The 22379-nt window shown below is 43.9% G+C and overlaps 1 protein-coding gene and 1 long non-coding RNA gene across 3 annotated transcripts in view; one reads left to right on the forward strand and one right to left on the reverse strand.

The window, feature by feature from the left end:
- LOC131382115 (uncharacterized) overlaps positions 1-22379 on the forward strand; it is a 146091-nt gene that overhangs the window by 29945 nt on the left and 93767 nt on the right. The window contains exon 2 of the long non-coding RNA XR_009211287.1: positions 5025-5099. This is a non-coding gene — a long non-coding RNA (uncharacterized LOC131382115). The remainder of the gene's footprint in view (positions 1-5024; positions 5100-22379) is intronic.
- NEDD9 (neural precursor cell expressed, developmentally down-regulated 9) overlaps positions 1-22379 on the reverse strand; it is a 198197-nt gene that overhangs the window by 18753 nt on the left and 157065 nt on the right. For both annotated transcript variants that reach the window (XM_032140348.2, XM_032140346.2), the window contains one exon: positions 10872-11318. In XM_032140348.2, coding sequence (XP_031996239.1) covers positions 10872-11318 — 447 coding nt within the window. The remainder of the gene's footprint in view (positions 1-10871; positions 11319-22379) is intronic.

The following is a 22379-nucleotide window of genomic DNA, read 5'->3' on the forward strand; positions in this document are numbered from 1 at the left end:
TTAAAGAAAACCCTAGGAAAAGAAACATTACCATTATCAGTGCCTGCCCGTTAGAACTGGGATCCCATTTTCAGAAACTGCAAAGCTACAGAGGTTTGCCTGTTTAAAATCCAAGAGGACTAGTTGCTTTTCTATGACCAGAAGAAAAGCCACATGTTGCCTACCCTGGATTTATTAATTCTCTGTAAATTTGCTCTGCCCAGCTTGGGTGTAGCAGTGAGCTCATTTATTTACTTGCATAGCAACAATATAATGAAAACTGAGTCTGGCCTTAAAAATACACCCTCGTAGGCCATGCCCAAGGTTAACTCTTCCAAATGCTTCTCAGTGCTCATGAAGTTTTTTCCCCATGTATTTTGGGGAGGTGATTTACTTTCTTTCAAAGTTCTTCTGATGCCTGATTTTACACCAGAACTAAGCCTTTTGCTAGCCACATGTAAATCACAGCCAGCTTCTTTCCCCAATGAGGAAAAAGTCACAACTGGAAGCTCAGAAGTGGAGCAATGGTGCTCCTGGGTCAGTTTCATTTGACACAGCATTGGGCAGCAAACCCGCTCAATGGAAACAGTGCCCTCATTGTTAAGCCCCTAGCATGTCTCCCCTGCTGCTTTCAGGAAGCTCTTTGTGTGGCAAGTGCTAAAGCAATATTTAGTTATAGAGTGACCAAGCACCAGCGAGCAGCTAGAAGCATTTAACATGAAAGAACACGACGGAAATGACGTCTGGGTTTCACAAGTGGTTGAGGTCTTTCTCAGAACAATGCCAAATACAAGCCTGTGACAAGTTGGATACAGCAAAGCCATTTTTTTTCTGTCTCATGGACTGAAATGTTCTTTGAATGAAAACTGTAAAAAAGCACAAGTATCTTGGCTCTTCTGATGTCCAAATAAATTCAACAGGACTCTGAGCACTACATCTAGATTGGGAAATGGATTTTAGAGAGATGCCCACAGACTGCCCTGAGGGGAATGGGACTATGGAGAGGAGGTGAGAGATGAGCATTTTGGGACCTAAATATCGATTGGTATCATTTCTTCCTAAAGAGGAGAATGCTCAGGTTTAGTTGGAAGAAAGGATGCAGTGGCTGATGGGGCAAACCACTCACAAGGCAGAACTGGGTGCCAGCTCTGCAGGTGGTTGTCATGTCCAGAGACAACAGGCCTAAAACGTCTTCTGCAAAATCCAAGAGGATTACATAGGGGAAAATGGGCAGAAAACAATGAGTTCCAGGATGAATTGCTTTCTTAGCTCTTGGTAACAAAACAGGGATGAGAGTGATCCTTAATGGGGAACTCTGGAAGTTTTTTTGGGTACAGGACCCAGGTCTGTCAAACACTGATTCTCACTGGCTCAGCACACTCCAGTCCCTGCCTCCTTGTGTCCCTGCCTGCTCCTGCTGTCTTTTGGCACAGCTCTGTCTTCCAAAGGGCGCTGTGGTTCTGGATGGGATGGTGGGCTGGATCCTAAAGGAAGAGTAGGAAAGATTTGCAAAAACTTAAGCGTCAAGTTGAAATTTATAATCAATGCTTGAGTATCTTTTCTTAAAAAAAAAAAACAATCTTGATGTCAGGCCATTTTTATTAAACTGTTAAAGTGATTCTGAGAAAGAATCAGATAAGGATATCTGGATCATAAAATTTTAGCAAAGATCATTAGAGATAATCTAGCGTCACTTGCCATTTCACAGTTGAGGGAACTAAAGTAGAGTTAGTTACTCAGGCTATTAATGACAAAGAAGTGAAGGAGACCCTTGGTTAGCTGGGCCAGCAGTGCAGCGGTATACATTTCTCAATGCCCTGTGGCCTACACTAGCAATACATGTTAGACATTTTCCAGAAATTTACTACTTTACTAATTTCACAAGTAAATACTCTCAAAGAAAGTTAATTCCTTATATGAGAGCCACAACTTGAAAGCTGGGTAACTTGTGTTTTGGGAGGTGTCCCCACCTGGTTAAATGAAGTTACCCATTTGAAGGAATTTGAAGTCATTTGGAAAGACAGTCTTAGGCTAGGCGTAGTGGCTCATGCCTATAATCCCAGCACTTTGGGAGGCCGAGGAGGGCAGATCACGAGGTTAGGAGTTCGAGACCAGCCTGCCAACGTAGTGAAACTTTGTCTCTACTGAAAATACAAAAATTAGCCAGGCATGGTAGCCCGCACCCATAGTCCCAGCTACTTGGGAGGCTAAGGCAGGAGAATCACTTGAACCCCGGAGGCGGAGGTTGTGGTGAGCCGAGATCGCGCCACTGCACTCCAGCCTGGGCAACAGAGGGAGGGTCCATCTCAAAAAAAAAAAAAAAAAGAAAAGACAGTCTCTCCGTGTGGCAGAGAAAGCCAACATAGCAACGTTCTCAGTGGTACTGGAGTCTAGACATCACCCTACTGACCTGGTCAGGACTCCTGGATCAGCCCACTCTGAAACTGCCCACTACAGCTGGGTGGGGGGAACTTCCATGCTCCTTAATTCAGATTCCCTCAGTATTGAGGCTACTCCCTGGACCTGAGGTGGGAGCCCTGGGCAGCAACTGTAATTCATCCTGGCCAACAGGGTAGGATTTAGCGCCCAAATTGCTAATGAGGTGTCCAAATATGCCTTCTTCTTTAAGGGCTTGGCAACATCATCCTTCAGCCGGGATGTAAAAATCATTAGCATTGGAGTCAGACAGACGTGGGCTCAAATATCAATCCTGCCTCTCACTGGAGGCAGCAAGTTAACTTCAGCAAGTGAATTTCCTTCTCAGAGCTCAGTTCCCTCCTCTGAACAGCAAATGCTGTGAGGCGCACCTCATGAGGCTGTGGAGAGGATCAGGTGGTAGTACCTCTATGGGATCCCTAACATGGAGCCAAGGCTCAAGGCGCCTTGGGGTCACCCCCACTTTAGTTCTAACACTATCTTGCAAAATGAGACGGAAGCATGGGGTAATGACACAGTGAAGGCTGCACATTCAATTGGTGGTGACTTTGAAAACAGAAACTATTCCAATAAATAACTGGTTTAAGTGTGCCATGCTTTAAGAAAACCAAGTATTACAAAAATTAATCAAATAAATCAGAGGCGATTGTGGCATCGCTAAAGGCTTCTTTGCTTCAAAAAACTGATATACTGTGGGATCCCTTTAAAGAGAGGACTCCTTGGTACTCCTCAAATGTTACTGGAGTCACATCCTACTTTTTTTTTTTTTTTTTTTTTTGAGACAGAGTTTTGCTCTTGCTGCCCAGGCTGGAGTGCAATGGTGTGATCTCAGCTCACTGCAACTTCTGCCTCCCAGGTACAAGCGATTCTCCTGTCTCAGCCTCCCAAGCAACTCGGATTAACAGGCATGCACCACCAAGCCCGGCTAATTTTTTTGTATTTATTGGAGACGGGGTTTATGGTATCAGTCAGGCTGGTTGCGAGCTCCTGACCTCAGGTGATCCACCCACTTCGGCCTTCCAAAGTGCTGGAATTACAGGCATGCGCCACCGCGCCCGACCTACATCCGACTTTTGAGGAACACACATTGTCCTATGTGAGTGGCACTGACACACTTTAAACAGGAGCAGCACTTCTCTCTAGAAGTTATCTTGACAACGTTTAAGGCACAGCTAGTTAGAATGAAGTGCTTTTGATTGCTGACAGTTTCTAGTTCTGCATGTTGCCCAATGTATTCAAGCAAGTCTTTTTTTAAAGATTTGTACAACCAGGCCGGGCGTGGAGGCTCATGTCTGTAATCCCAGCACTTTGGGAGGCCGAGGTGGGCAGATCACCTGAGATCAGGAGTTCGAGACCAGCCTGACCAATATAATGAAACCCCGTCTCTACTAAAAATACAAAAATTAGCTGGGTGAGGTGGCGGGCACCTGTAATCCCAGCTACTTGGAAGGCTGAGACAGGAGAATCGCTTGAACCTGGGAGGCAGAGGTTGCAGTGAGCCAAGATTGCACCATTGCATTCCAGCCTGGACAACAAGAGTGAAACTCCGTCTCAAAAAAAAAAAAAAAAAAAAAGATGTGTTCAATGAATATTGTTTGTTTTATCATGCAATTAAATACATAAATTTATTCTGTTCTCTCTCTCTCACAAATACAGTGTTCTCCTACTTAGCCAGACATCGTATTAAAGCAGTCTCTTACCTCTTCACTCTGATAAGCACAGTCATTTAGCATGAAATCATTGAAAAGGAGGGTTAACCTCTGTTTGCTTTGGTGTGGGTTTATAAGAAGTTACTAATGCACCCTTAGAAATATGCATTATCTATAAACTTTAGAATGAAGTGCAACTGAGTTTGAAGGCTTTGGCACTGGCCAAACAAAAAGGACCTTTGTTAATTTTTAAGGAGGGGTGTTACAGTTTGCTCATTGCTTTGGCTTGGGTGACTTGTCTGAGAAAAGATACTTCTCATTTTCAAAGTGAGCTCATAAAGTCCTGCCGTTCAACTGCTGAATGACCTCCAGTTTTGTGTAATATTAAAGTGTATCTTGAAACTTCAGGCATGACATTTTAGATGGCAAGTTCAGTTCTCTGCATAGCCCCAAAAATCATGTATCAAGGCAAACAATTCATTTAAATCAGGTTTGTCTTTATGTAGAAATGTACAATTCTGGAACATAGTTGTACTTTATTGATTTATAAATGAGGAAACTGAAGTACCCTCTGCCCTAGGAGTATTTTTTGGGTGTGTACGTATTTTGTGCATGTATAGGCAAGGAACAGGAGAAAGTGAGGTGAAGTCAGAGTTTAACTTTTCTGGAAGCTTTCATTTCCTCTAAACCTATTTTTTGCTTGTTGTTAGACAAGTCCTGCTGCTAATATATAGCACTTAGTTGGCTAGTATCTGAGTGTCGCTCTGGGCAACCAGATTGCACAATGCCTCAAATTCCAATAAGGGAAGTCCTTGTTCCTTAGCCAACAGCTTACGGGTGTCTGTGTGTGTGTATGTGTATGTGTATGTACGTGTATGTGTGTAATTTGTGATGACTCAGTGTCTAGGAAGGTACAAACATTGTAGCTAATCTATTTCTGTTTCTTACATTACCTTTCAGGAATGGGCCTGGAAGACCTGGCTAAAACCTTTGAATCATTGCCTGCCAACATTTGGCCGTGACCCACTTTGGAAGGTAGGAAATGGTCCTTAAAGATGATGTCATAGGATCTTGGTAAATCTGAATATTACTTGAGTTTTCCAAGTGCCACCTCAAAGCAATACTTATCGCAGTCTAGACCATCACACACATTGCAATGGCAGACCGTTCCATTTTTAAGGAGCCCTTGAGATCAATGAAATGTACAACATATTCTGGGACCATAGAGAAGGGAGAAACTGCTGGGTTGCAGAGAGGAAGCTTCATGAAGGGGATGAACCTTGGAGTGGGTTTTAAAGAATGGATAGGAGTTCACAGGGAAAATAGAAGGGAAAGGCATTCTAGGTAAATCATAACATATGCAAAGGAAGTTCTGCTCCTCAGTAGAAAAAGTCAGGCCGGGCGCAGTGGCTTATGACTATTATCCCAGCACTCTGGGAACCTGAAGCGGGCATATCACCTGAGGCCAGGAGTTCAAGACCAGCCTGGCCAACATGGCAAAACTCCATCTCTACTAAAAGCACAAAAATTAGCCAGGCTTGGTAGTGCATGCCTGTAGTCCCAGCTACTGGGCAGGCTGAGGCATGAGAATCGCTTGAACCCGGGAGCCAGAAGTTGCAGTGAGCCGAGATGGTGCCACCGCACTTCAGCCTGGGTGACAGAGCGAGACCCTGACTCAAAAAAAAAAAAAAAAAAAAAAAAAGTCTAGTTTTCCTCCTTAGGTGACCACAGAGGAGTTAACTAATCTTGTCTAAATTGGGCAAAATGCACAGAAGTTAAACTCTCAGATAAGCCCTTCTTTACATCACTCATGATTTCATTCAAGGTGCTCATTGTCCTTACAGGACACAGGCAGTGACATTCTGAAAGGTCCTTCAGCGAGGGAAATGACTGTATATAATCTGACACCTCTCATACCAGATGGTAATGAGCTGGACCATGGGATTCGAGCAGCAGCGTGTGAGGGTGGATGTGTGATAAGATCAGAACCACCTTTCGGTTAACTAAAGGTTAACTCTAATTTAGCACTTTGATTCTTGCTTCCACCTTGTTCATTGGTTCCCTGGGCTGCTATCTGTGGGCTGATGCTCTATCAAGTGCTCAGCCTATAGCAGTCAGGAGGCAGCCATGGCCCCTGTGTTGATGCAGCTTGTAATTTAGCCCCAAACTGATCTTCAGAAAGAAGTACAACAAATAGTTCCAGCAGTTAGAATAAAAGCGACACATCCAAAGAATAATCAGAGAAGCACATATAATTTCCCATGCAGATCAACCGTGAAATGGATGAACTCAGGTAGCAATTTCACTGATCTTTGAAGCAGAGAAATGAGACTATTTTAGATCTTTCTAGGCTTTTGGTTTTGAACATTTGTAGATTTCATTTGCCCCCAAACCATAATCCCATATTAAGTAGAATTTTTGCTGTTAAAAATTGAAAACTTTTTTCTTCTTTTATAATTCAGCTTTTCAAATTATTCGACTATGAGTAACTTATTTAATTTAGGATTGCCTGTGGGTTCTTGGCAATCATGATGCATATTTAGAAATCTTTGCAAAGTGAGAAAAATATAACCTACATATTGTTTTCTAATATGATGAAATAGTTATGAGCCCTAAATAAAACAATTAATGGGGCAGACATGATATGGTTTCCTAGACATTGACCTAAATGTTTATTAATTTCTATTTTTCAGTTTTTGTGTTTCATATTTTGGAGCCAAAAGATCTTTTATTCAGCTCCCAAACATTCTTGTAGGCACTGGGCATGTTGCCTACAATGCCTAATGGATAAAACGGCCCTGTGCACAAAACACAGAGTGAAAAAGACCAATGAAATTAAGTAAAGGTGGCAGTGTATATGGTTTTCAGATAACTTGGAGAGTTTTTTTCCACCCTTTGCAGAATTCTTGCAGAACCAAAGAGAAAGCCACACACTCAAAAAACACAGCATATGTGTTAGCAAGAAGGCACTTGTACCTTCAGTGTGTAGTAAGAAACACAGCAGGGCTGATGCAGTAGAAAATAAACTCTGAGAAAGGAAACGCAAGGTGAGGGGAATGCATTCTTTTAAGCCCCTGCCATGCTAAGCACTGAGCCAGGGACTTTCTATGTATGCTTCCATTTAATTCTCACAACAGCCCTATGAAGTAGTATCATTCCCATTAAACAGATGAAGAAACCAAGGCGTAGAGATGGTCAGTAACTTGCCAAAGGATATACAGCTATGGAGAAAAAACCCAGCATCAGCTGAACCCTGAAGGCCTTACTCTCTCCACAATTCTCATACTGTCTGCTTGTTTCCTAAAAGGGTGGGGATTTTAGGACTATATTTCTTTCTCTAAATGCTGATTTAATACGTGATGAATGTCAGTTAGTGTGGAGGGGATGCAAGAGGGTGGGTAGAGGTTGGAGTTTCCCAGAGAGCAAAGTTGAAGTGATAGAAGGCAGAATTCACTGTCTTTTTTTTTTTTTTTTAACTTAAGTGATTCATTAGTAGAAAAAAGCAGTGCTGGGTAAAACTTCCGAAGCCCACAGTCTGTAGCAATATCAAGGGAATTTTGAACTATGGAAAGTCCCAAATCATAATCATATTGGAACATGTCCCAGCCCCTTCATGGTCCCTTTACAGTGTTTCTCGAAGTCTAGTCCTAGGCCACCACCCACAAAACTATTCAAAGAGCTCAATAAGATGCAGATTCCTGGGCCCCAAACCAGACCTACTGGATTAATTTCTCCGAGGGAAAGACCTGGGAATCTGCATTTAAACTCACTGTCCCTACCTCTATGGTGATTCTATGCCCATTAACATTTTTAAACCCCTCCCCGGTGGTTCAGAATAAGATTCCACTGCCTCCTCATTTTCTTATTCAAGAGCTTTTAAAGACCATAGCTTAAACTATCAGGCATATCTAGTTCTGGGCTCATATTATCTTACAGATGAAAAATTTAAAGAGAAAATGAGCAAATTGCTTTATTAAGCCAGTCAGTAAAACTGCTAAAATGCAAACTCAGAAAAATGAGACAGCCACGCCTGATCCCCAGTGCGCTGGGATTATCTCTTAGGGCCTAGGATTAAGTCATTAGAATGATTCCCACCTACTGAGAATATCCTATACCCAGGAAGATGTTGACAGATGTTTTTTAAAGCAGTTGCAATTGCCTGGAAGGCTAAAATCACCTCCTAGCAGCTAAGCTATCTCCACTATGAAAGAAAGGAAGGAAGGGAGGAAGGGAGGGAGAGGGAAAGAGGGAGGGACAGGGAGAGAGAGAGAGAGACAGAGAGAGAAAGAGACAGACAGAGAGAAATAGAAAAGAGAAGTGAGGAAGGGAGTGAAAACAAAGGAAGAGGCAACCACACTCCCATGGGTGTGAACACTGGTCCAGGGTACATGGAGAGAGGCAGCCTAGAGACCCAGGATCAGGATACTGTGGAGAAGCCCTTGGTGTTTGGCAGGGAAGGTGCCAGGGCCACCCTCTTGCCCTCCCCATCCTGGCCATGTCACTACCCCAGACCCTGACTGTGTGATGCTTTAGGCATGACCTACTCTTCAGCCCTGGCTGCAACTCCTGGAAGGGCTGGCACAGGTCATTTTCAGAAGTTGATTTCCTCCTGCAGGACTCATCTACCTTTTGCTAAACAGAAAATGTTCTAGTGAGTGTAGACTTACAAAAAGCAAAACAAACCATGGAATGTGAGTGCCCGAGGGTCACCCCAGCACCCCAGCCCTTTAACATCAATCCAAGGGAAGATGGGTCAATATCTCTGCCCTCTGGAAGGATGGGGAGCCATGGGGAAAGCCTGCAGGGCAGTCCGAGCAGATACGAGGGGAAGAAGTCTGAAGGCTTAGGCTTCTCCGACTTGGAGCTGAAAAGGTTGGGTCTAAAAAGGAAAACACGCTACCTTCCTGCCAAAGTCAACTGTGATGAAAGTTTAGAGCCCACCACCTCCCAGCCAAGCATTTCCTGTTCTGGCCTCCCCTTCTGCCTCACACTGGCTCAGATGTGGGAGAGCTATTTTTAAGGTGCAAACAACCAGGACTAAGAATGAGAGAAGTTACTTATTTATAGTTACACCTTTCAACTGTTATTTTTCCCCTCTGGAGATAGAGGCCAGGTTTCGTTTTCCCTATGAAGCTACAATTCCTAGGACAAGGAAGACTGAAAAGCCACAAGTCAGTTTATCACCTCTAGGCAGGCATCGTTGTCGTGGGCAGTACAAGTCTAAAAGCTGTGCACCACCCTTGAGGAATCCCTCTTAAGGAACATATGGTCAGTTCATGCCACATGCATGCTCTTGAGAAGTATTTTGTAAAACATACTTTTTATATAAAAGGTGATTTAAAAATGCATTAGTGCTTTTGTTGTTTAAAGGAATCCACCCGCACAGGGTCAGGGTCTGGGGTGGTGACATGGCCAGGATGGGGAGGGCAGGAGGGTGGCCCTGGCACCTCCCCTGCCAAACACTAAGGGCTCTCCACAGTATCCTGATCTTGGGTCTCTAGGCTGCCTCTTTCCATGTACCCAAAAATGCATTAGTGCTTTCGTTGTTTAAAGGAATCCTTTGTTTTTTCAACAGAGGATTCTAATAGCGTCAAATAGATATTCCCTAATTTACAGAGGTTTGTAAAATCAGACTTCATATTAGATATACTTGGGGCAGGACACATCTATAGTTAGTGTTCTAAGGGTCAACAAGCTCTTTCTGGTATATAATTGCATCTTTCCTCTTGTAATTCAGGGATATCTTCTTATCCAGTTAAATTGGTTCATTCCTAATACCAAACCTTGCAGGACCCATTGGAATTTGCCAGCAAATGAAAGAGAAAATCCCTCCCTTGTGGTGTTCACATAAGCATCACCTTGGTTGTGGGTATTACCCCCAATCAGTCCACTGACATTATTCTCCTGATAACACGTGTCCCTACCTAGCATTCTCTTGGTTGCTTCTGTCTCCCCCACGGCAATGTAAGCATCACCAGGGCTTTGTTTATCTTTAATTAATCACTGTATCACAAGCATCAAAAATATATTAGATGCTCGGCATTCATTGTTCAATTAGTGAATTTCTATTGACCTCAAATTGCTAAAGTATTTGGGATTATACAGGGTGTTGCAGAGCTCCCCACACTATATTTTTAAATTAATTCCTTCCTAAATATCCAAGCTCCACTGTTTTCACCCACTGCCTCAGGCATTATTATAAGAATGACTTGAAGTACAGGAGGATGGCTTCATTCCAATTCCACTAGTATCTATGCATTTTTAAATGAGTCAAACTAAGCTGAAAACTCTATAGAACGAGTTGGTCAGCATGACCTACTCCCAGCTTCCTTACTCTCGCTACTTTGGGTGGGTTCCTTGTCCAGCCAGGCCACTGAGGTCATGATTCAGCTTTTGGCCAAGGGAGGATCCTTGTTGCATCATCAGGCTTGTACGAGACTTGGTGTCTGTTCCACTCAGTGAAGAAACAGAAAAGATAGGAAACGATTTGAGCACAGAATGAAGGCTTAGAAGCTGAGGTATGAGAAAGATGGAGAGAAACAGTTTAATAACCCATGTAACCCAGGATGACACAGGAACTTAGGAGGGCTGGAAATCAACTGTACTCAGCACGTGGTAATTCAAAGAAGTTTTGCTGAATGATGGATGAATGGCAAAATCATGCAAAGATGATGCCTGGGCTAAGGTATTGGTTATATCTACTTCTTGGCAGCGTCAAGTTATTAATTTGGGAACATTTCCAAATGCTCCAAGTGCAATGGGGAAAAAAACAGGTAGGAACAAAAATTTAGTTAGTCATTTACTCACCTTTTTACCCACGTGGGGCCCACTGGTTCCCCCAATGCTTCTCTGCACTGATGGTGGCACCTGATATACCTCTTGTTCTTGGGTGCCGTGGCCAGTGGGGACTTGGTAAATTCCCTGATTTTGGTAGGAAGGTGGCACTTGGTAGATGGTGTCTCGGGGAGCAGCCTGTGGGTTTGGCACTTGATAGAGCTTCTGTTGGCCAAAGGTCTGCTGCATCAGTCCAGAGGCAGGCTGGTCATGACTGGAGGCAGTCTCCTGCATGGGACCAATCAGAAGCTTCACCCGGTTGCCTGGGACAATGCCTTGCCGACCGTGTAAGGAGCACAGCCACCATCCTTCCAGTCCCCCTGTGTTCTGCTCTATGACGGTCAGGATGTCTCCCTTGCGAAAGGCCAGTTCCTCGGCACACTCTGGGACATTGTCATATAAGGCCCTTGCCATAAGATTCTAGAAAGGAAGGAAGAGAAGGAAACCATGTTAGAATATTGGGTTGGTCACCTTTAGCAGCTAAGGCCCGTGCTCTTATGGAAAGGCACACTTCCTGGAAAGAGAGAAGCATAAATCTGAACAATAGACTGTAAGGAGAAAAACAGGTGGTGCAGACAAAAGACAGATACATCCACACTGCGTCTGCCACCAGTGACATCAGACTGCCTCCTTGGAAAAGCTCAAAACACCAGAAGAGTTCTTTCCTCTAGAAGGAGATGCCGTGCCAAGGAATTATGAGTAGCACTGTTACAGAGTTAGAGCATGGTTCACTATACAGAAGATTTTTCTTCCTTTTTCAAAGTGAGCTTAAAGAAAAAAAATTCCGAGATATTCAGATGTTTGACAGTGAACATTTCTCAATATTGTTCTATACTGGAGGTGAAAAGAGTAAAAGAAAAATCCCAAATAACACACAGTACAAATAGCATTTATATTTGGAGTTGAAAAGCCAATAGAAGTACACATATATATGCCTTGGCAGGGCTTAGACATTCTTTTTCTCAGATGACAGGAGCCTTGGATCCAGAGAGAATCCACAGGCAAGGCATGTAGACATGCCATCAAGCATGGAGCATAGGCTGGCAGCCATCTACATCTCCAGCTTTGACAGCGAATTTATTAACACATAGGTGGATGCCAACTCTTCTCTTTCGGTCTTTTATGCATACCTTTCCTGAGGGCCCCTCCTGGCCCTCCCCTTTCGTCACCTACTTCTTGAATCTCGCCATTCACATTGGAAAAGCTGTGCCTTCCCCTTTCATGGGCCCAACACACTCTCCGTCTTTGTATGAAGGCCTGTCTGGCACATTCAGTACTAAGCAGACAGCCAAAGTAGGCATTCAGCAGAGAGTGGGCAGGCAGTACGTGCTGACATTCTTGGAGGCCTTTCAAAGGCTCGGAAGATTTCATTTCTTGGCGTTAGTAAAGTTTCCCAGCACGCGGGCAGCCATTCCCGCATGCCTGCCCCCTTCCCACAGCACAGCGAAGTCGGGGACGTTGTTGATTCAGCACAAGCCCTCGGAACACTAAAAGTGAACTCTAATGCTTTGTTAAGATGTTTGGATGCACTTAATGTCATTGAGGTGGGACTCATTTATGGAAGAAAGGATTGCGGATTGGATGGGGCAGGTTCATGACTTTGTTTTATACCATGACATTCGTAGGATTTTCAGCTGTCATTGTCTGAACTTTTGCTGTCTATTTTCTTCTCTAGCAACATGCACTTGATCATTCAGCTTTGTCCTTTTCATTTCTTTGCCGCTGACTTGCACCACTCGCGTCCCCTTGTGCTAGCCCCATTGCCACGGATCCTGCGCGTTTTCTGCTCTGGAGGGCTGTGCAATGGAAGGGATCTGCCCTCTATGCAGTAGTTGGGAAGGGTCCAGTTCTGCTGCTGTGAGCCAGGTTCCTCTTAGCCAGGGCAATTAAAGGAGGTAAAGCCATAGAGGACAGTCCTCAGGAAGCTTTGTGATACTCTTCAAGAGTAAGGTTGAAGTCCTTTTTCTTGACAGTTATGAGATCCAGGAAGTATGGGACACAGACAGGTGAGCGGCCAGGGAAGCTAAAGGGAAACTGAGGAGTGCATATTTCAGGGGAAGGTTTCACTGGGTAGTTAATATTCCAGGAGGGGGCTGTGTTTCATCTAACAGTTAAAAGTTCACATACATAAAGATAAAATCAGGCAGCAGTTTACCCTGTTCATGGAACCATTTAAGGATGGTGTCATAATCCTAAAATTGTCTCTGTTTCTCTTCTCCCATCTTTTGGGGATTCTGTATTTTACAAGAGAAGTCATAGAGTTACAGAGGACAAGATACTGGTCCTTTTACTAAAATGACCTCCAGGAAATGACTCCACCAGAGCTGTCCTGAGGTTATTAAGTGAGGAGATAGCTGACCACTCTGGCCTCTGTCTGTCCCTTTCTTCTGGGCCCATTCAGCAATCGGGAAGCCCCTACATGAAATCAGAAGCAACAGAGTCAGGCCAGTTGTATGGGACCTGAGGGTTGGTAGCTGTGCAATTATACTGGCTACAAAGAAGGGAAAGAAGAGAAACAGAAAACAGTAGAAAGGCAAAGGGCTACAGATCTAATCAGCATAAATCAGCTCAAGGCATTCGGAATTGGGCCAATTCCAACTCCAAGAGCACCATGAGGCACTGAAGTGGAGCACTGGAGCGTGCTTGATCAGAGGCAGATAGAAATCCCCATGCGAGAGTCGTCCTGGGCGTTCTTTGTCCCTGCCCCAGTAACCTTCTTACCACCTGGTGAGCAGCCGGCTAATGTTTCTACACCGCCCCCGTGAGCTGCTTCTCAGGGGAAACTCTCAGAGCCCCACAGTCTGGGCTAATGTGGGCACCGCAGGTGAGTCCTCCTGATGGGTTGTCAGGACTTCCCAGCGGTCCTCCTCAGTGCCCATAGAGATTAGGTTTCAGGCACAGCTTGACACTGCTGTTAGTAGCCAGGACCCCAGCACCAGCCTATTCACACACCGATACATATTGTCAGCCTTGGCTGAACAGGAGTATGAGTTATTTAATATCTGCGTAAGCTACAGAGAACCAATGTCTACAGCCAGCCACTCTCCTAAACCGAAGCTCACAGCTCCAGAGACCTTTAGAAATCACCTTGACACAATGCCCTTGTGTCACAGATGAGGAAATAGACTTTGGGAAGCCAGTTTATCATTTGCCCAAGGCCACACTGTTGGCAGCGATGGAAAGAGAATTGTGTTCTTTCAGTTTAATCCTCTTTCCAGAACTTTCAAGTACCTTAGCTCAGCCACGCAGCATCCTTGTTACTGGGCTCAGTTCCATTATAGGATAAAGTTCTGAAGAGGACCGGTTCTTCTTTTCATGTCTATGGAATAAATTGGATATCTGGGGTCTTGGGTTCTAGCTGTGTTACTTTGCCAGGCAACAGCACCCCTTTGGGCCTTAGTTTCCCGGTCTTTGGTAAGCTATGGTGATGTTTTATTTCATTTGCTAGATGGCCCTTGGGCTTCAGGCTCCCTCCCCTCCTTGCCTCCTTTCCATTTGCAGTCCAGGCTTGGTCCTATTCCAATGATGCTATTATATATGTTTTGTACCTATCTGATATTTATCTTGCTCACGATTACATTTCAGAAGAACTGTTATCTTAAAGCAGTATATTTCTGAATTATGAATGAGTTCTTGTCACTGCAACCTCTTGTTGGGTATCTGCCTACAAACAGCAATAGTGAAACCATTGGTTGCATTCAAGGGAACTTCTGAGACAACATATTAATAATGATACTACTTGATAAATTATGGATAAATCTCATCAGATTCCAACACAGATAATACATCAGCAAGTAGGGAAAGGCATGGGGCAGGAGTTGGGCTTTCCAAAAGATTTGGTGTTGGCGCATGGTTTCAGTAAGACCGTAATAGCCAAATGAATTTCAGCTGGGCCATAAACCATCTCATTCAAAAGTGCACATCACTCGTAAGTAGGAAAATCAAGAATGAATTCTTCTGGCAAGGAGGTGGAGGGACCCTCTCCTTCAGTGCAGAGGTGTGATTCCTTGAGCCACAAAGTCAGATGCTGATGATCTGCTATCTTAGAAAAACCCCAGAGAGGCAGTTTCATCTACTCAAGATCTACTCTTTCTCCTGCCCGCCTCACCCCCTTGAATATTCATCTCCAGGGTAGGGAAGGTCAACACAGAAACAAATCAAGGAGAGATAAGAGAGCTATGTAACTCTATATCCAGTTGGATGGTTAGTCTCCAAAGGCTGGCAGTTAGCAATGCAGCTAGAGCTTGGCAAAACACCAAAACAGTTAGGGCACAGAACTTGAAAGCCAGAAGGAACTTTAAACAATTACCGTCCAATCCTTTCACTTTACAAAAGAAAAAAATGAGCCTCAAGAAGTTAATGATTTGCCAGCTCACCTGGCAAGAAAGTCTTAGAGCTGAGACAGGAATTCAGGCCTCTTGTCTTCAGGTCCAGAATTAGGACAGAATTTAGTCAAGTGAAATACAGGTGCAACACAAGCTGTGGCTCTAATCAGGATTGCAAATCAGCGTTTAGGATCATGAGCCCTATCTGAGGGAACCCTGATTGCAGCAGCCTCTAGCCTTGATCCCCAGCCCATGCTTCCTTGAAACTGTCTTCTTCTGGCCTCCATGATACCACTTTTTAGTTCTCCCTCTTCTCTTGACCACTCATCCTCATTCTCCATCGGAGACTAAATCTTTTTCCCATCCCTAAAGTGATCATGTTCCAAAGAGATTTGTCCTTTGCACTTTCCCCTTCTCAGCTATGTGCTTACTCTTTACAGGAAATCCCATCTACGGGATGGCATCTGAACACACTGATAATTCCTAAAGCCATAGTCTTCGCTGGATATTTCTTCTGCATTCCAGTCCCTTATATCCAGTCTAGTGGGCATCTTCCTCTCTAAAGGCAAGTGCAAATGCCTTTCTCTCCTGCTTTGCTTTGCTTGGTTAACAGCATGCACACAGCTGCGCAGTAGGAGCCGCAGAGGTTCGCTGTGTCTCTTCACGACCTGCAACCCATCAGTGGGGCCCTGCTTTCCACCTCACTGCCACCCTTCATTCAGGTCTTCAGCAACTTTTTTTTTTTTTTTCCTGTAGCACAGAAATTGCTTCCCAGTTGGCTTTCCTGCATTAAACTCCTTCCTCCCTCGAAACCTATCTTCCATTTAACCAGAGTGGGTATCTATCCAAAGGCTGTTTCCCTTCCCAGTTCTTGATCACACTATTTCTTTACAGTACAACTTAGATTGCCCTGTTCAAGACTGTGAACTCCTTAAGTTCAGAGATGCAAATTCCTTTTGCATTTCCGGAACTTTACCCCAGTATCTGAAACAAAATATAGACTCATTAAATGTTTGCTAAGTTGAAATGGATTCTGGACCCTGATTTCCTCATTGTCTGCAGGGAGGGTGAAATTGTTTTACTTAGAGAATTCAGCAAGACATTTGGTTAGAATTTTCAGATGGAAGTGGCGAAAATGAATGAACCAGAAAGAGAAATGTCATGTCCAAGTCACTCAAGCCTCACAGCCAGAGACTATGGGAGATAGACAGCAGGAAAGTGCCTGCCCCTCCCAATTTAAACAGGATAATGACGCAGATCGGGAGCCTGACCCCCCTGAAACTAGTGTTCGCAGCTACGGAGCAAACAGGAAGGCCAAGAGGAACTGACCATCCCAGTGAGATTAAACACAATGGTCTCTTTTAAGAGCCTTTCTCCCTTCAGTGTAGCAATCTGCTTTTGGCACGAGGTGACAGAGCACCATTCAAACACTTTGCCAGACCACTTGGGTTCTGCTGTTCCTGGTTCCCAAGCTATGCCTGAGGAGTGGGAAGAAAATACTGTACAGTTGACCGGAACGCTGGTACAGAGAGCTCTAGGTTACGTGACAACTTCTACCCCTCACCCCACCTCCAACTCCTCCCTGCCTTTTTTCCCCTTCCCTCACTGCTATCAAAATGTCAAGAAAGCTTATTACTCCTATGTCAGAGCAACGATCTGCTTTTCCAAATACGGAGAGGTGTGACTTGTAGTTTCCATGACCACTCATGCAGTCGTTTGAAGAGAAATGAGACACAATGTCTGGTGTATCACCCCACTAAGACCGATAGCATCATCAATGGCCCGGCTTCCTCTAATTATTTTTACTTCATTCTATATTTGTCATGCAGGGGATTTGTCATGTCATGGCCTCAGGGTTGCCCCATTCTCAGTGACATGATTTTCCTGTACCCAATCCCCCAAAACTTTAGCCTGGACTCTTATGGGTTTGCGTGCCTGCACGCACAAATGCATGCATGCAGAAGACAGACCCCGAGAAACAGACACATTCAAGGAAATGGCCATCATCAAGGAAGTCAGTCCTAAGGCAGGCGGCTGAGGGATGAACATTGTCAAGGTCAGTCTCAGGGCACAACGGGGAAGAGAAAGGCTCACGTGCTTTTGTGCATACTGATGAAAACTGGCTTTGGTCTGAGAACTGCAAACCATTTTGGCTACATTTCTCCTCTCCTTCCCACCATCACCTTTGGGATAGAGGGGGATGTGGGCTCTCTCCAAAGAAGGAAACAGCCATAGTCAGAAAACATGGATATCTATAAGTGTCAGGATTTTAATTCTCAGAATACTTGGTTTACACTTAGGTTCTTGCATCTGAAGATCTGGAATGTTGAATTTTTTGAGTTGGTTCCTCTTGAGATTATGAAGTCACAGGCATGAAGCTTTCAATACAGGAGACAGAAGATATGATAAGTTATGATATCATATAAGATATGCTAATTTTTTCCCAGTGCTATTTGTCGACTGTGTTCTGACACACTTTTCACTAGGTGAGCTGAATGGAGCTCACAGAAAGGCAAAAGCAGGGCCCCACTTTGTCCCACTAATCCCTGGCATCCTTCTGCCCACTGGTGAGGGGTGTTCAGCATTTCCCACAAGGCCTCCTCTGGCACCCAGACTGCATTTCAGGCAGTAATTTTTATTTTCTGGAAAGTGCTTCTTCTAGACCCCTATGACAGTTACGAAGCTTACACGAGTACCTTGGACCCTCTCTGAATCTTGACGTCATTCACTTTGCCCCAAGTCCTCAAGTTTTCTTAGATTTTCCAGCTTTGTGAACTTTAGCTATAGCATTCTCTTTTGGGCACGTCTGAGTGGGAGAAGGTTTGAGAAATTGACATTAGATTCTTGTCTCCCGAAGGTACTCTTTGACATGGCAAGAGAAGCTGTTAATACTCCTTGGATGTGCTGTGTGTGGTTGTGGATCCAGGGCCTGGGAATCTTAACATCTCTTCCACACTGGCCAATCCTATCTGATGAAGGATCATTTGGAACCCAGCACTATTTTGGTGGCTCATATACCAAAGTGAGGTTACTTTTTGAGGACTGGTGAAAAGATCTGATGCTCATTGCAAATTTGGATATTTGGATCTCAGAAAGAAATCTCTATCTGACCAGATTTGGTAACATGATATGGACAGCAGAGCTGTGCAATTAAAAGGGTTTCCTCAAAAGCTGGGTTCCTCTCCTTCCCCATACTTGAATGAATGCAATCTATTCTTGCTTGATTTAGGGTTCATGCTGGACAGACGCATTCATATGCTAGGATTTGTTTACTATGTAACCAACAAAATCTTAGGGCAAAGAGTTAGTAGGCAGATTTGCATATATGTGTGTATATGTGCAATATCACAGTCAACTTCTATTATTTCCTGGCCCACGGTGGAAGATGAATTTGACTGCTGAGTTCTATTTTTCACCATCTGTGGTCTTTAGGTTTACCGAAGCAACTCCTGAGAGTCTTAAAGAAGGTGGAGGCTGGGCATGGTGGCTCACACCTGTAATCCCAGCACTTTGGGAAGCTGAGGTGGGCAGATTGCCTGAGCTCAGGAGTTTGCAACCAGCCTGGGCAACATGCTGAAACCTCGTCTCTACTAAAATACAAAAAATTAGCCAGGCATGGCGGTGTGCACCTGTAGTTTTAGTTACTTGGAAGGCTGAGGCAGGAGAATTGCTTAAACCCGGGAGGCGGAGGTTGCAGTGAGCTGAGATCACGCCATTGCACTCCAGCCTAGGTGAGAGAGCGAGACTCTGTCTCAAAAAAAAAAAAAGAAAAAGAAAAAAAGGTGGAAGAACACCTAGGTTTTTTTATAGGTATTAGAACCAGAAGTCACCCATACCTTGACCAGAGTTGATTAGAGTAGAATTTCAGAGTAAGAAGGAACCATTCTAACCCAATCTCCTTATTTTACAGCCCAGAGGGTCTCTTATTAGATTAGCAGCAGAGCCAGAGCTAGCATCTGGTTCACCTCTTAATCTAGAATTTTTTCCCACCGGACAAGGATGCCCTTCCTGAGAATCTTCTCCATCTTAGAAGTCAGCACTGTTGCTATTAAGCCTTGGAATCTCGAAGCATTTGTCCCAGGTTGCCTGATTTTGATAGATTTCAGTACAGTATCTTAGCAAGGGTTCAAAAATGCGGGGCAGGCACAAGCTCTTTTCAGGGTTCTGCCCGTAGATAAATCTGATAGGCACCATATAATGATGAAGGCCTGACACCCACCCACCCACAAGATAGATTTTATTAACAATAAAATAACCATCTGGATTTCAGCCAGCATTACAGTGTTGGCACTGGATCATATCTATCTGCCTGTCTAGATAAATCCCTTTAACATCCAGGTACTCAGGGAAGAGAAATAAGAATTAAGTTTTAATGGAGTAGGAGACTCGAATCTACTATATTACAATAAACTTCCAAAAATGATGTCATTTCTCAAAGTCAAAATGCACAAGTTATAACATCTGATAAGGTGTTTGAAAGAAGAAAAAGAGGTTCCTATTTTTACATTCCTGTCTATCTTATCTTCCTTCACCAAGCTATGCAGCCCAAGGTTATAACTAAACCCACCAATACAAATGCATACACATCCTGGCAACTGTTGTCCATCTCCCAGCCAGAACCGAGTTGATGTAAATGGGATGCCACCCTCCCTGGAACTCTTTTAGATGTCACCTGAGCTGGATTTGGTGCCTGATTGGTATTATCTACTTCACTTGTGAGGTCCTCAGAGAGTTTTAGAAAACAGATTCACACACTTGGCTGAGAGGTGTTTACAGTCATACACTGTCAGCAATGCAGCCACTAAGCTGTCTCAAGGAAGAGTTTTTGAAGCTGCAGCTTCTCAGTTAGAAACAGGGGAAAGGTGGCAGGAGCAAAGGGAACAAAAAACCCTCATTGTGAAATTGTTCAGTGCCGAGGTGGAGAGACAAGCTCTTACACGCACATGTTATACACTAGTTTATGAGAATAAAATAGCTTTCTTAAAGACCCAGCTCTAAATGCATGTTCCATGATGAGGTGCATATTGTAGAGAGAGAAGCCAGAGAAATACTTTAAAGTTGCCTTAGAGATGGTTTGATGGGTTTTACATTTGACTTGAATGAAACTCTGCACTTCTTAGTATTTTGTGGTATTTACTGAAACAAACTGGGGCTAGGCCTGTAAGAGGAAGTTGCTTTTTGGTTAGGACCTGTTACATTAAGCTCAACATCACTAATGATAAAATTATGGCAATCAGTTCTATGGGGGTATTTTTGTTCTTCTGTCACATAAAACGAGTAGGGCAGTTATTTTTAAGCAGAAGGAGTAGAAGAGATTAGACCACTGCTTCTCAACTAGGAGGATTTTTGTCCCCTCTGGGTACAGGCAATGTTTAGTGGCATTTTTTGGTTGTCACAACGTGTGTGTGTGTGTGCGTGTGTGCGTGTGCACGTGCATGCACATGTGTGTTACTGGCATCTAGTGGGTAGAGTGGCCAGGGATGTTGCTAAACATCCTACAGTGTACAGGACAGCCCCCACCGCAAACAGTGACCTGGCCCTACATGTCAATAGTGCCAAGGTTGAGAAACCCTGGATAGAGGAATGGACACCAGACTGAATCAGGAGGGTCTAGCTTCAGACTTCACATTTTAAGACTATTAATAGACATGTTCTTCTTTATAAAAATATGAGGAATCATGAAATTATTTACTCCAAATGCTCTGATTTCTTCAGAAAAAAAGGGTCTCTATAAAATCAAAGCACAGTTATTATTACTGCGCCAAGATGAGCTCATGAAATTGTGTCTTAAGAACTGTATTCCTCCCCTTGGGAAAAAAAAAATTCCTCTAGGAAGAAAAAAAAACAACAACCCAGAAATGATCTCATCATGATTACACCTGCCACACCAAAAAACAGACACACTTCAGAGAAATGAAATTCTTTCCCTTCAGCAATGAACTAAGCTGAGTCTAATTAAGATCTTAATAAGGGAGGCAGGAGGCTTGATTCAGGTGCTGCGGGCTATGAGGCGAGAGCGCCCATGCCAGGTTTAACGCAAGAACAATTGGATGCAAATCCCCCGCACTGCTTAACACTCTCAGGTGTTCCAAACAAGTTCTTATTTCAAAATGGACATGCCTTTATTTCTAAAGATGCCTATTTCTTTAAGGAAAAGGAAAGGCAGCACCTTGTTATTTACAAGTCAATGAAAAAAAAAACACACAACATCTTAGATAGTTTCCTGCAACAGGCTGCTGTAAGGGAGATGGGATAATGCCTTCGACAGTGGATTAATCTCAGGAGCAGCTCTTGATGACAGTCTTTAGAGAGACCACATGTTTCTGGACTCTCCCAGGCAGTCCCCAGGTTCAAATATCCTTCCCTTTGTCAGACCATATGTCCCATTTTTTTGGTTTGTAAAACATGGATACATACTCACAAAAAAGAAATATTTTTGAAACCAACAACAAAGGATGGGAATGCAAGTATATTTCGTGATTATGGATCTGCCACGGTTGAATTTCGGATTTGGGAGAAAAAGAGCTAGGCACTGATAAGAATCCTAAATTCAATCAACGTATGTGTTCTCTAATTGACAAGGTGATGCCTGTAAGGAAATGAGATCTATTCCAGTGCCTCTGGGCCTCTGTGAAATAGCCTAGAAGTCCAGCTCCACAGTGATAGGGGTTATTAAGAGAGAGGAGGCTGTCGGGCTGCGTTCATTTCTGCTATTCCCTTCCTTGAGCCCATTTAAAGGTGTGCTTGTCATGCTGGGCTCTGAGTGGAGAGGGTCAGGGACGCGGAGATAACACTGAACTTCTGCCCCAGGGGATCACGCAAGGGAAAGAGGGCTCAACATTTTGCTAGGCCCATGCTGCTGTGCTAGTGTGACTGTACTGTGGGTCCACGAACCCATTTTCTGCCAAACTCTCAGTCATGCCACAATGACTAGTAACCAGAACGAAAGAATAAAAGGAAAAGAAAAAAAAATCTCATCGACAGATGACTGATGTGTCCTGACACTAAAGACTCAGAAGTAGCTGGAGTGTCTAGAAGTCCACTTGACTGCCATTTTCTGTGTGCTGGCTTTGCCTGTTATGGTTATTTTGGGAGGCGGAGGGTGTTGGGGGGCAGATAAGCCCAGCTCATTCTTAAAGAGTCCTCTAGATGAGTC

Source organism: Hylobates moloch, unplaced genomic scaffold, assembly GCF_009828535.3.
Source record: "Hylobates moloch isolate HMO894 unplaced genomic scaffold, HMol_V3 SCAFFOLD_20, whole genome shotgun sequence".
In the NCBI taxonomy this organism is placed as follows: domain Eukaryota; kingdom Metazoa; phylum Chordata; class Mammalia; order Primates; family Hylobatidae; genus Hylobates; species Hylobates moloch.